Source organism: Phalacrocorax carbo, chromosome Z, assembly GCF_963921805.1.
Source record: "Phalacrocorax carbo chromosome Z, bPhaCar2.1, whole genome shotgun sequence".
NCBI classification, from domain to species: domain Eukaryota; kingdom Metazoa; phylum Chordata; class Aves; order Suliformes; family Phalacrocoracidae; genus Phalacrocorax; species Phalacrocorax carbo.
This window is the reverse complement of record NC_087548.1, coordinates 14,390,050-14,404,331: the sequence shown is the minus strand read 5'-3', so window position 1 is coordinate 14,404,331 and position 14,282 is coordinate 14,390,050. Positions and strand designations below refer to the sequence as shown.

Here is a 14,282-nt window from a genome sequence, read left to right as displayed (position 1 = left end):
GATAGACACTGAACACCTTCCCAGTAGAGCATACCTGTGTGAAATTCAGTTGGCTCACCTTTTACAATCATCATCATGTTCTTTAATTCTTGCCCTCCATAGAGCTTATTTCCACACAAAATGAAAAAAAAAATCTTGTTATTTAGCATTCAGGCTTTGCAGAAATAATAGAAATGTTGCTGTAATAATACTGCCATGAATAAATAAATGTCCTCAAACACTGGGTGAAAACAATAGCCAGCTATCTGTTCCTGAGCAAAATCAAGGACTCACCTTTCATGTTTTGTTCTAGTCACCAGCTTTGTTTGAGCTTCAGACGTGAGTTGATAGCAACAGAACATGAAAGGCAGAATTTTCTCATACATATTTGAGTACATGAAGACCCTACATCTCATTTTCAGAAGTCACTAAGAGGGTGCCTAACAGCGGAAATCACTTGGCTTTTCTGGAAGACCTGTCAAACATTCTGGAAAATGTGGTATTTTGGGGGAGTTCATCTGATAAGGTAATTTGTTGTGAGCTTAGCCAGGCAATGTACCAAGCAATTCTTTGAGATACAGGGTTTGTCTAGATCTATGTGCTCCATACTGACATGTTTGGGTACTTGAACATGTGAACAGTATCTACCATTTCAAGGATACAGATTCACCTTGTTATCCCGTTGGCATCTGAAAGACATTGCTCTTTCAGAACTACTTTTTGCCCAGAATCTCACGTCCCAGTCTCAATGTTCCTTTTCTAGACCACAGTTTGGAGGAGACTACTGTACTGGAGAAAGGAAACGCTATCGCATGTGTAACATTAGCCCCTGTCGGAAAGGCTTGCCAACATTTCGTCAGATGCAGTGCAGTGAATTTGATACAGTTCCCTACCAGAATGAATTCTATCACTGGGTTCCTGTTTATAACACAGGTATGAAGCTACAAATTTCTTAATATCTTGTGTAAAGAGTCAAATATACAGAGCTATGATAAACCGCTATGAGGGCAAGAAGTCACTGAATTATAAGTCTTTTAATTAAGTAGAGAGAAAAATCTAGTGTGCCTCCATATGCAGCTATGCCTTTTGTGTATACACAAAGGCAGGGATTCTCCTCTACACATAGGTGTTTTTGCAAAACTCTGGTGATAATGGTTGTGAGTGTAACTAGCCCAGTTCCTGGAATGATACAGAACTAAGAAAAGCTGTTTAAGTCACATCTATACTAATTGTTTGGGACAGACCTAAACCATCTTTTCCAGTGTCAACTGCAGAACAAGAAGTACAGTAGTATAGTGTGCAGTGTTTGAGCCTGCAGGCATCACTGCACCCAATAAGCAGAGCCATTCCACTGCACAAATGTGTCTTTACTGCTTCCAAACTCAGATCTGCATGGTAAGTGTACCTGGCACCACACTGAGGAATTAATACCTCAACAGGGTCAGTATTGTACAGTCCTCTATTGTAGTTGTTCCTTCGTAACAGCTCATTACTAAATGCAGTGGTAGTAGTTATTAGTTATTACCATGCAGTTTAATTCTTGCTGTATGCATAAATATAAGGTGTATACTGTCCAGAAGAAGCTAGCAATATGATTTTTTTTTAATGAAAAAATAAACCAGTTAGGGAAGTGAAGCTCAAGATTCAACTTTCAATTTTATTTGGCAATAGTCTTTTTTAGCATGTTCATTGCATTTTCACGGTTATTGGCAGTTCTGAATAAGTTTCCTAAATTTCAGCTACTGTTTCAATTTCAACTGACAAATATACCATTGAAGATGAATCTGGAGCAGACAGACTTCTAGGAAAATTTCTGATGAAAGAAAATATGGTTGATAGAAGAGTTTTTCAGAAGGATCCCCAGTAAAACAAACCATGGTAAATGCTAACAGCCTAAGTCCAAAGCCAAAGTAATAAACTGTTTTCTGCAGTTGCCTGTCACTGAAACTGGGATTTCAGTCCTCTCTGATACTCATGTGTACCACTGCAGGTACAGCCTTGGTTCTGTTCATGTTCTCTCTAGGGCAGTGCTACAGAACTGGTAGTTCTGCCTGTGCATTTGTTATAGCAGGTCTGCTTTTAAAGGGCATTAAGAATCATGAATCAAATGCTTCCCGCACACTGGAAGGAAGGACTCTGGTGCGTCCATGACATATTTCAAATAGACCTGATTGTATCTTTACAGACAAACCACTTATCTTTAAAATGCTGCATTGTTGAGCCTGCTATATTTCATGTGACCTTTTGCAAAATCCTTCAAATACCAAGGAAATATTTTTTCTGTGGCTTAAAAGCTTTTTGATTGTTTTCACCTGTTCTGTCAGCAGCCAGAATTTCAGTCTAGAGTTACATGTCTCCCCCATGATCTGTGAGGTCCTTAAGGTTTGTAACTTCATTCTTACATTCCATTACAGCATTTGAAGTGTGTTCTTGCTGCTAAACACTAACTTACAAAAAGCCTGGCTTCCTCAAATAGGCAGGCTCTCCTCAGAACACTCGTCTGAGCAGGGAGTTGGCCAAATGCTGTGCTGATCCTTCATCTGACGTGAACGCTGTAGGACTGAGGGTGGCTGGCTATCATGGGCACACTGCTTCCAGTTTTGTCTAGCCAGCCTTACCTACTGCACTGAAATACATCTGAGAGTTTTCCTCCCATCTCTGTTTCAAAGTTTCTTTCACCTTCCACTGGTTGCTAAGAGTGCCTTGGGCAAAATAACTTCAAATATGGTCATGAAACAGGGCTGTCTCTGTGAGATGGAGCAGTTTGAGCCTTTCTTGTGAGTGTTTGTCCTAAACAAACTAAGACTTCAAACAAAAGCAAACCAACAGCCTCTAGTAAACCCCCTCCCAAAAAAAGAGCTGATGTTTCAGGGCTCTGGAGACTTAATCAGGATGTCTACCTTATGTACACTAACCTTTGTCAGTGTACACCAGCTTCCCGTACTTTTCCCCCTAAGTGGTAAAATCTAATTTCAAAGATGTTTCACAGCACTCTGTTACTACTTTACCTTGCTGCCAAGGCGGTTTTGGCTTGTGTGGTGGGTAGCCTGGCTGGATGCCAAGTGCCTGCCAAAGCCACTCCATTACTCCCCTCCTTCAGCTGGACAGGGGAGAGAAAAATTCTTTATAAGTGACCTGGATAACAGGTTCAAGTGTCGCCTGATGAATTTTGCAGATGACACCAAGTTGAGTGGGGAAGTAGACACTCCAGAAGGGAGAGCTGCTCTGCCAGAAGATCTGGATAGACTGGAGGAGTGGGCCAACAAGAACCTTACGAAGTTCAAAAAGGACAAGTGCAAGGTCTTGCACCTGGGAAAACATAATCCGGGAGTGCAGCACAGACTGGGATCCACCTGGCTGGAGAGCAGCTCTGTGGAAAGGGACCTGGGGTCCTGGTGGACAGAAAGCTCAACATGAGTGAACAGTGTGCTGCTGCGGCCAAGAAGGCCAACTGGATGCTGGGTTGCATCAAAAAGGGCATCGCCAGCAGAGATACAGAAATCATTATCCGTCTCTACTCAGCGCTGGTCAGGCCACACCTGGAGTACTGTGTCCAGTTCTGGTCCCCGCTATACAAAAAAAGATGTGGACAGGCTGGAAGGGGTCCAGAGAAGGACCACCAGGATGATCAAAGGACTGGGAAGCCTGCCATATGAGGATAGGCTGGGAGATCTGGGTTTGTTCAGCCTTGAGAAAAGGAGGCTCAGAGGGGATCTCATCACCATGTACCAGTACTTAAGGGGCAGCTACAAAGAAGACGGAGACTCCCTTTTTACATGGAGTCACATGGAGAGGACAAGGGGGAATGGACACAAGTTGATCTTGGGTAGATTCTGTTTGTACATGAGAGGGAAATTTTTCACAATGAGGACAGTCACCACTGGAATAATCTCCCCAGGGAAGTGGTTGACTCGACCACATTGGACACTTTCAAGAGTCATCTGGACAGGGTGCTGGGCCATCTTGTCTAGACTGTGCTCTTCCTAGAAAGGTTGGACTAGATGATCTCTGAGGTCCCTTCCAGCCTGGGATTCTGTGATTCTGTGAAAATATAACAAAAGACTTGTGGGTCAAGATAAGAACAGGGAGAGATCACCCAGCAGTTACCATCATGAGTGAAACAGACTCGAGGAAATTAGCTTGATTAATTACCAATCAAATCAGAATAGGGTAATGCAAAATAAAACTAAGTCTTAAAACACCTTCCTCCCACCCCTCCCTTCTTCCCAGGCTTATCTTCACTCGTGATTTTTTCTACCTCATTCCCTCAAGTGGTGCCGGGGATGGGGAATGGGGTTTGCAGTCAGTTCGTCACATGTTCTGTCTGCAGCTCCTTCCTCCTCAGTGGGAGGACTCCTCACACTCATCCCCTGCTTCAGCATGGGGTCCCTCCCACAGGAGACAGTCCTCCACAAACTTCTCCAACATGGGTCCTTCCCACAGGTCACAGTTCTTCACAAACTGCTCCAGCATGGGTCCCTCCCACAGGGTACAGTCCCTTAGGAACAGACTGCTCCAGCGTGGGTCCCCCACAGGGTTATAAGTCCTGCCAGCAAATCTGCTCCAGCATAGGCTTCCAACGGGGTCACAGTCTCCTTTGGGCACCCACCTGCTGTGGTGTGGGGTACTCCACGGGCTGCAGGTGGATATCTGCTCCACCACTAACCTCCATGGGCTGCAGGGGGACACCTGCCTCACCATGGTCTTCACCACAGGCTGCAGGGGAATCTCTGCTCCAGTGCCCGGAGCATCTCCTCCTCCTTCACTGACCTTGGTGTCTGCAGGGCTGTTTCTCTCACATATTCTCACTTCTCTCTCTGGCTGCAATTGCTGTTGCACAGATTTCGTTCCCCCTTCTCAGTTATTCCAGAGGTGTTACCACGGGCTCAGCCTTGGCCATCAACAGGTCCGTCTTGGAGCTGGCTGGTACTGGCTCCGTCAGACACAGGGGAGGCTTCTGGCAACTTCTCACAGACGCCACCCCTGTAGCCCCCCTGCTACTAACACCTTGCCACTCAAACCCAATACAGCTTGTGTTTTATTATCAGGCATTTTAAATCCTCTCATGCTGCATGTGGGATATAAAGGGATATATGGGATATAAGAAAATATCACAAAGCTTTCCCAAACCCTGAGTGCACATAACAGTTATTGTGTGGAAGCGTGTAGTTGAAGAGATGAAACCCTGATCTAGACATCTTATGACATTTTAGACATTTTTTGATATTTTAGATATTCTGTGTTCCTTCATCCTGCTGGAAAAACAGTAAATGAACTAGATGGTCACAATTCTCTCTCCTGACTTTAATTTCATAGCTTACATAAGCCAGTTCTAATGAATGTCATGTAATTAAACACTGTCATAATGTCATTTTCAATTGTGTAAATTGTACCTTCACAAGAGGACAAAGACTTTTTTCAATAGCTTATGATTTAATATAAGGTGAGATGCAACAAGCCTGTTTAACAGGCAGCCTGGCAGAAAAGCAGTGAATGACATCTTGCTGTTACTTAGGCTAACTATATTTAAGGTTTCCAACTGAGACTTTTCCCTTCTGTTTTAAATTAGTTTGGGCCTGTTGGGAAACTTGCATAGTCCTATTGTGGATTTGCCCCAGAGCACAGAAACCCCTGTGCTGAAGCTGGAGCACCTGAGTATCCCTGGGAGTCTCAACATGAAGGGGACTTCAGATTCAAGGGTGGCTAAAGCATCCAGCAGCTCTGACCAGGGTATTTTCTGAATTGTTCTCATGATTCAGGCCCCTGCTTTGGCACTCCAGTCAGACTCTGGTGTTAATCTACTTCTCTTGCCATCAGGCTGACCCCACATTTATTTATTTCATACCTTCTGACAAATTACATTTATCTGAATCTGATAGATTCCCAGGGCTTAACTTCCATGTAGTAAGTATGAGTCCTACATTGAGTCATATAAATACCTTTCTTTTCTCAGTTGGTGCTAGGGTCATCTCAAGTACTGCCAGATAGGGGTTGTGTTGCTAAAGTGTTTCAAATTTCATATTTCTTCCAAAATATGTTTGTGTATCAAGCAAGATCTGTACTGATATGGTTGCAGGGGCTGAGCTAACAGCATGAGATAATGTTTCTGCGATCACTGCTTTGAAATTAAACTTCCTTTTGGAATTCCAAGCTTGGTTAAAGTGATAAAGGAGCTTCACCTCAGCTTTTTTCCCCATTTTGTCTGTGTTTAGTAATTGTCTTTTCTAGTTTTCTTTGTTTTGGATTTCCTCATCCAGTTCTGAGTTCTCACAGAGGTCAGGGTTTGAAGAGGCCCACCTCTTTTCTTCCTTGCGAAGTAAGAAAAAATATTCAAGCCTTGTCTTCTGTGGGCAGACACATCCTTCTCAGTCAGGATAAGTGGGATCCTTCCTGCATGTGAACTCATGAGAGTCAGCTGCGAGGGCATCAAATTTAAATAAGGCAGAGAGTATGCTCCTTTCTAGTTATCTTCATGTTCTGTTTGCACTTGGTGAATCTAAACTCTGTTGTAATATACACAGGGGGAAAAAATCACATGCCTGAATTTTAGGATTTTTACTCAGCTTTGCTGGCTTCCTCAGTCCCATTCTGATTACAAATAAGTCATTGGGTGCTTATGGGATCTCTCTTGCTTGGGATTCTATTGCATCTGGGTTTCTTCTATGTATTAGTGGATTAATCTTGTCCCTGTTCAAATCAGCAGCATAATCTTGGTGCAGGATATAGGCACTGCAAATGAAAACCAGGATGTAATTTTTCTAGGCTGCTGAGCATTGGTGACAGCCAGCTAAAATCTTATGTCCAGGTGGGAGCAACGCACTGCCAGAAGGATACAGCCAAACTGGAGGTTTTCATGAGAGCAACATGGAAGTCAAATTATTTGAAAAACCTAGTTTATGGCAAATGTTGAAAAAAGCAAGTTTTCCTCTAGAAAAGAGAAGATGGAGTGAGTTAAATGCCAAATACTTGAAGACAGTTTGTAAGGTTATATAGCACGCTAGTAGAGGTATAGGCTCAACTAGAGCCTGAGCTGGTAGAGATACAGGCTAGCAAGACAGCATGGCTCCATGCAGTGTTGTGCTCAGGTCTGGAAGAAGCTGTCAAGATCCAAGCAGTTCTATGCCCTTCTTAACTGGCTTTGAAAAGAACGGCCCCATGGTCTTACGAGCTCAGTTTGAATGTAGCTCTTCTGCTTTCAAACTTGGATTTGGCCTCAAGTTTTCCATCACTGTGCTTCATATTGCAACTTGCCATCCCCTCCACTCAAGCAGTACAGGAATCCCCAGAGCAAGCCTGATCCAGAAGTTCTTCACGTCCATAAAGGTAGGACAAGCAGAAAGAGCCAAAACAGCATGAGGGAACTTTAGGTTAAACGTTAAGAAATCTTCATTGCCATATGGGTGGTTAAACATTAGAGCAGGTTACTTAGAGGGTTTGAGGAATTAATATTATCATTGCTGATATAAACACAATCTAAGCAGGAGCTGTAGGATCAAGTGGCTTTGATCCTCCTTGGGTGTGCAAGGATGGGTTAAACCCTGTAGGCTTTACCCAGGCAGAAATAAGCACTTTTTAAACAGGAATTCAGTATGCCTTTTCTGAACGAGGATTGTGTGAGCGTGGTCGTTACTGAGTGTTCACAGATTTGATCTAGTATCTCATGCATATACTGGGTTACAAGAGCTTCCGTATATTTTGCCCTAAAAGTTATTAAGATGACAGCCTTTTTATTAAAGTCTCAACATGAATTAATCAAATTTGCTGAAGTTACTGCAACTAAACCAGTTGCTTGTTCAGCAACCCTAGTGCTCATCTCGACCTCAGTTTAGTCTATTTACAATTTCAGGCTGAAATATGATTTAGAAAACCTGAATTCAATGCCAGGCATTGCTTTCAAGTTCTACCATCATTTTGGGAAATGTATTTATTTTCCTCGTGTGTCAGTTCTCTATCTGAAATAGGAGAGAAAAGTATTTTCTACATCTGTATCTGTTTTGTGTTTAAAATGTTAGACTTTTTGAGGACAGTGGCATATTCTGGTAAAGTTTATTTACAGTGCTAGAATAATGGAGCCTTGATCTTTTGTCAGGTCCCTGACCTCAGCTGTAAAAAAATAATAATGATAGATAAGTAAACAATTTTAGGAAATTAAGGGCTGGGATAATTTCCTCAGTGGCGCCCTATGCAGATGAAATATCAAAATAACTTGAAGAATTACTGCAGGAGTAAAAATATTGGATAGAATTGAGTTTGTGGGGAGGGAGCAGTATCTTCTCATTTCCAGTGGGGCTCTGTAAAAAACTGATAGGAAGAAAAGCAATACAAAATTTGAGGGTACAGGTAGGATCTAATTTTAGATCACTTAGTACAGTTAGGAAAACCAGGAAAGCTTTCATGCCCAGAACGCCCTTCTTTGAATCATGAACAATTGCAAGTCTGAAAGTTTGCTTGTTATTTATTGTTACTTTTTATTTTGGCTTAGAGAAAGGGAGTTACCTTTCTCTACAAACTTTTTCTGAGTTATGTACGTAGAGCATCACACTTATGACAGGATTATGTCAGCAGTCAGCACTGCCAGCTTTTTCTTGCTCAGTGATTTCTGAAATGAAATTGGATACCATCTTGCTTGTTATATCAACACACAGCTAGGGAGGAGGTATATATAGCTGGCGGATGTTCCTGCTGAGCCACTCTCCATCATCTTTGAAAGGTCATGGAGGGCAGGAGAGGTGCCTGAGGACTGGAGGAAAGCAAATGTCACTCCAGCTTTCAAAAAGGGCATGAAGGGGGACCCAGGAAACTATAGGCCAGTCAGCCTCACCTCCATCCCTGGAAAGGTGATGGAGAAGTTCATCCTGGAGGTCATCTCCAGGCATGTAGAGAGAAAGAAGATTATCAAAAGGAGTCAACATGGATTCACCAAGGGAAGATAGTGCTTCACCAACCTGATAGCCTTCTATGATGGCGTGAGTGGCTGGGTCGATGAAGGGAGAGAAGGGAATGTTGCTTACCTCAACTTCAGCAAGGCTTTTGATACTGTCTCCGATAGCATCCTCATAGACAAGCGTAGGAAGCGTGGATTGGATGAGTGGACAGTGAGGTGGACAGAGAACTGGCTGAACAACAGAACTCAGAGGGTTACGATCAACAGGGATCTGCTTGTTGAGTCTGGATGGAGGCCTGTAACTAGTGGTGTTCCCCAGGCATCTGTGCTGGGTCAAGTCCTGTTCAACATACATATATAAAACCAGGCTTGCTAGGAATGAGCCTAGGGGTGGCATACCTGTTTTGGAAAAGAGATCAATAGATCAACTGAAGTGCATTTATACCAAAGCACGCAGGATGGGCAATAAACAGGAGGAGCTGGAAGCCACTGCATGCTAGGGAAACTATGATGAGGTCACCCTCACGGAAACATGGTGAGATGACTCACACAACTGGAGCACTGCAATGGATGGCTACAAGCGCTTTAGAAGGGACAGGCAAGGAAGGAGAGGTGGAGGGGTAGCCTTGTATGTTAGAGAGTGTTTTGACTGTCTAGAACTCAATGACGGTAATGGTAAGGTTGAGTCCTTATGGGTAAGGGTCCGGGGAAGGCCAATAACGCAGACATCCAGGTGGGAGTCTGTTATAGACCACCCAACCAGGATGAGGAGACAGATGAAGTACTCTACAAGCAGTTGGCTGAAGTCTCACAATCTCTAGCCCTTGATCTCGTGGGAGACTTCAACTTACCAGATATCTGCTGGAAAGACAACGCAGCAGAGAGAAAGCAGTCTCGGAGGTTCCCGGAGTGTGTGGGAGATAACTTCCTGACGCAGCTGGTAAGCGAGCCAAGCAGGGGAGGTGCCCCGCTGGACCTGCTCTTTGCGAACAGAGAAGGCCTGGTGGGTGATGTGGTGGTTGAGGCTGTCTTGGGCTCAGCGACCATGACATGATAGAGTTCTTGATTCTTGGAGAAGTAAGAAAAGGGTCAGCAAAACCGCTACCCTGAACTTCAGAAGGGCAGGCTTTGGATTGTTAAGGCGTCTGGTTAACAGAGTCCCTTGGGAGGCAGTCCTGAAGGGCAAAGGAGTCCAGGAAGGCTGGGTGTTATTAAAGAAGGAAGTCTCAAAGGCGCAGGAGCAGGCCGTCCCCATGTGCCATAAGTCAAGCAGGCGGGGGAGAAGACTGGCTTGGCTGAATAGGGAGCTTTGGCTGGAACTCAGGGAAAAAAGGAGAGCTTACCACCTTTGGAGGAAGGGGCAGGTGACTCAGGAGGACTACAAGGGTGTTGTGAGGTTATGCAGGGAAAAGATTAGGAAGGCAAAGGCCCAGCTGGAACTTAGACTGGCCGCCACCGTTAAAAATAACAACAAATGTGTTTATAAATACATCAGTGACAAAAGGAGGGCCAGGGAGAATCTCCCTCCTTTGTTGGATGCGGAAGGTAACCTTGCCAGGAAAGATGAGGAGAAGGCTGAGGTACTTAATGCTTTCTTTGCCTCAGTCTTTAATAGTCAGACTGGTCATCCTTGGGGTTGTCAGGCCCCTGGGCTGGGAGATGGAGATAGTATGCAGAATGAAGTCCCAGTTGCTGTAGAGGTGGCAGTCACCAACCTGCTCCTTCACCTGGGTGTTCACAGGTGCATGGGGCTGGGTGGGATCCACCCGAGGGTATGGAGGGAGCTGGCAGAGAGGCTCGCAAAGCCACTTTCTATCATTTATCAGCAGCCCTGGTCAACCGGGGAGGTCCCAGATGACTGGAAACTAGCAAATGTGATGCCCCTCTACAAGAAGGGTTGGAAGGAGGATCTGGGGAACTACAGGCCTGTCAGCCTGACCTTGGTGCCGGAAAGGCCATGGAGCAGATCATCTTGAATACCATTACGCAGCACATGCGGGACACCCAGGGGATTGGGCTCAGCCAGCACGGGTTTATGAAAGGGAGGTCCTGCCTCACTAACCTGGTCTCCTTCTATGATAAGGTGACCTGCTTAATGGATGAGGGGAAGGCTGTGGACGTTGTCTACTTGGACTTTAGTAAGGTCTTTGACACTGTCTCCCACAGCATCCTCCTGGAGAAGCTGGCTGCTCACGGCTTGGACGAGTGCACTCTGAGTGAAAAACTGGCTGGACAGCTGAGCCCAGAGAGCGGTGGTGAATGGAGTCACACCCAGTTGGCGGCCGGTCACGAGTGGTGTTCCCCAGGGCTCAGTGCTGGGGCCGGTCCTGTTCAATATCTTCATTCATGATTGGGATGAGAGGATTGACTGCACCCTCAGCCAGTTTGCAGATGACACCAAGCTGGGTGGAAGTGTCGACCTGCTGGAGGGCAGGAAGGCCCTACAGAGGGACCTGGACAGGCTGGATCGTTTGGCCAGAGCAAACGATATGAGATGCAACAAGGCTAAGTGATGGGTCCTGCACTTGGGTCACAACAACCCCATGCAGTGCTACAGGCCTGGGGAGGAGTGGCTGGAGAGCTGCCTGGAGGAAAAGCCCCTGGGGGTGTTGGTTGACAGGCGGCTGAACATGAGCCAGCAGTGTGCCCAGGTGGCCAAGAAGGCCAATGGCACCCTGGCTTGTATCAGCAATGTGTGTCCAGCAGGAGCAGGGAGGTGATCTTGCCCCTGTGCTCGGCACTGGTGAGGCCGCACCTCAAATGCTGTGTTCAGTTTTGGGCCCCTCACTACAAGAAGAACATTGAGATGCTGGAGCGTGTCCAAAGATGGGCAATGAAGTTGGTGAAGGGTCTGGAGAACAAGCCTTATGAGGAGCGGCTGAGGGAGCTGGTTTGTTTAGTCTGGAGAAGAGGAGGCTGAGGGGAGACCTTATCGCTCTCTGCAACTACCTGAAGGAAGGTTGTAGCGAGGTGGGGGTCGGACCCTTCTCCCTAGTAACAAGCGACAGGATGAGAGGAAATGGCCTCAAACTGCACCAGGGGAAGTTTAGGTTGGACATTAGAAAAAACTTCTTCCTCGAAAGGGTTGTCAGGCATTGGAACAGGCTACCCAGGGAGGTGGTGGAGTCTCCATCCCTGGAGGTATTATAAAGAAAGGTAGATGTGGTGCTTGAGGGTATGGTTTAGTGGTGGACTTGGCAGGGATAGGTTAGCGGTAGGACTCGATGACCGTAAGGGTCTTTTCCAACCTTACCAATTCTATGATTCCATGATTCATCAATGACCTGGAAGAATGAACAGAGTGTACCATCAGCAAGTTTGATGATGATACCAAGCTGGGAGGAGTGGCTGATACACTGCAAGGCTGTCTTGCCATCCAGTGAAACCTGGACGGGCTGGAGAGCTGGGCCCAGGGCAACCTCATGAAATTCATCAAAAGCAAGTGTAAGGTCCTGCACCTGGGGAGGAACAACCCCATGCACCAGCACAGGCTGGGCATTGACCTGCTGGGAAGCGTCTCTGCTGAGAAGGCCCTGGGAGTGCTGGTGGACAGCAAGGTGACCCTGAGCCAGCACCGTGCCCTTGTGGGCAAGCAGGCCAATGGTGTCCCGGGGTGCATTAAAAGGAGAGTGGCCAGCAGGTTGAGGGAGGTTATCCTCCCCCTCTACTTTGCCCTAGTGAGGCCACATTTGGAGTACTGTGTTCAGTCCTGGGCTTCCCCGTTCAAGAAGAACAAGGAACTGCTTGAACAACTCCAGCAGAGAGCTGCAAAGATCATCAGGGGACTGGAGCATCTCCCTTATGAGGAAAGGCTGAGAGACCTGAGTTTGTTCAGCCTGCAGAAGAGAAGATTGAGGGAGTATCTTATCAATGCTTATAAATATCTAAAGCGTGGGTGTCAAGAGGATGAGGCCAGATGCTTTTCAGCGGTGCCCAATGACAGGCCAAGGGGCAATGGGCACAAGTTGGAACACAGGAAATTACACCTGAATATGAGGAGAAACTTCTTTCCTATGAGGGCGACAGAGCAGTCGAACAGGCTGCCCAGAGAGGTTGTTGAGTCCCTTCCCTGAAGACATTCAAAACCCACCTGGATGCATTTCTGTGCCCCCTGCTGTAGGTGTGCCGGCTGAAGCAGGGGGGTTGGACGAGATGATCTCCAGAGGTCCCTTCCAACCCTACCATTCTGTGATTCTTTAATATCAAACTGCTGCTCTACATATTTCATTACAAATAGTGTTAATGCTTACCTGGCTTTATGCAAAGTCTGTTTCCGTCAGGATTGATTCTGAGCAGGTAACAGACCAGCTGGAATTCTGGGATTCTCCTTTCCATGAGGGTATTGTGATTTTTGTTTAAAAAAATGTTGCATTGAAGAGACAAGCAGGATGAAACAAATTTTAGAATGTTAATCAAGTCAGCCACATGGCCAGAAAAAGATATATGCTGATAGAAGTGGAATTACCTGTATTACTTATCATGACAGCTCTTATCAGAACAACTGATGGATGTTATGGCTGGCAGTTTTCACAGAGGGGCTGAGGGCTGATAAGGATTACAAACTTTTATGTTCTTGCCTGAGACTCTTTTGGAGCTCCATCTCTGTCGATATTCTTGAACATGACTCATATCACCTTGAATTCCACCAGTTTTGTAACCTTGGCCCATGCCTCTAATCACTCTGTTGCCCTTAACAAAGGCATCTTTGTTTTAGAAGCCACAAGCACAATATTGCTCTCAGTCCTAAGATGCTATTTTAGCTCTACAGACAAAAAGAAAACACAAAACTCCTCATTAAGGTGTTGGATTTCCTTCAATGTCCTTTTTTGTTTTGTTTTGGTTTGGTTTGGTTTGGGTTTTTTGATCTTAGTTGTGCAGGCATCCTGTTTATATGAATCAGATTTGCAGTTTTAAAGCTCAGGCTGTGTCAGATTCAGTCCTTGAGCTGCAAGCACTTTGGGGTCAGGAGCTGCCGTGCACTGCATGGTGCTATGTATATGTTGGTGCTGTACAGACCAGAGCAATGAGAGTGAATTTCCACCTTCAAAAGAATAAACCATTTTGTAGGAAATTATTTAGTTCCTTTGCATTACCAAAAGTTTTAATTTCTCTCATTGCTAGAATTTCCTCTAATTTTAAACACAGTTCTTTGTATGACACAAGCCAGGTCAAAAAAGGAGGAATGGGAGGAAAAGGGAGAAAGACATGCATTAGCCAGCATGTAGAAGATGTATAGTTACCCTGCATCCCTCTGAGACTAACTGAGCAGTTTTCGTTGGCTCTGTCAGGCACAGGATGAAACTCACTCCGCAGAGGCACCTCTGCAGCACACAGGGAGATTGTATTAAAATGCCTTAATAATGATGCCTTGAAGACCCTACTGACTGGTGGTTTTAAGACCCACTGCTTTGCTCAGCAA

At 45.4% G+C, this 14,282-nt stretch overlaps 1 protein-coding gene across 4 annotated transcripts in view; it reads left to right on the top strand.

Annotated features, from left to right (window-relative positions):
- The window catches only part of ADAMTS12 (ADAM metallopeptidase with thrombospondin type 1 motif 12), a 198,952-nt gene that overhangs the window by 113,349 nt on the left and 71,321 nt on the right, over positions 1-14,282 (top strand). For all 4 annotated transcript variants that reach the window (XM_064438863.1, XM_064438862.1, XM_064438859.1 and 1 more), the window contains one exon: positions 743-912. In XM_064438863.1, coding sequence (XP_064294933.1) covers positions 743-912 — 170 coding nt within the window. The remainder of the gene's footprint in view (positions 1-742; positions 913-14,282) is intronic.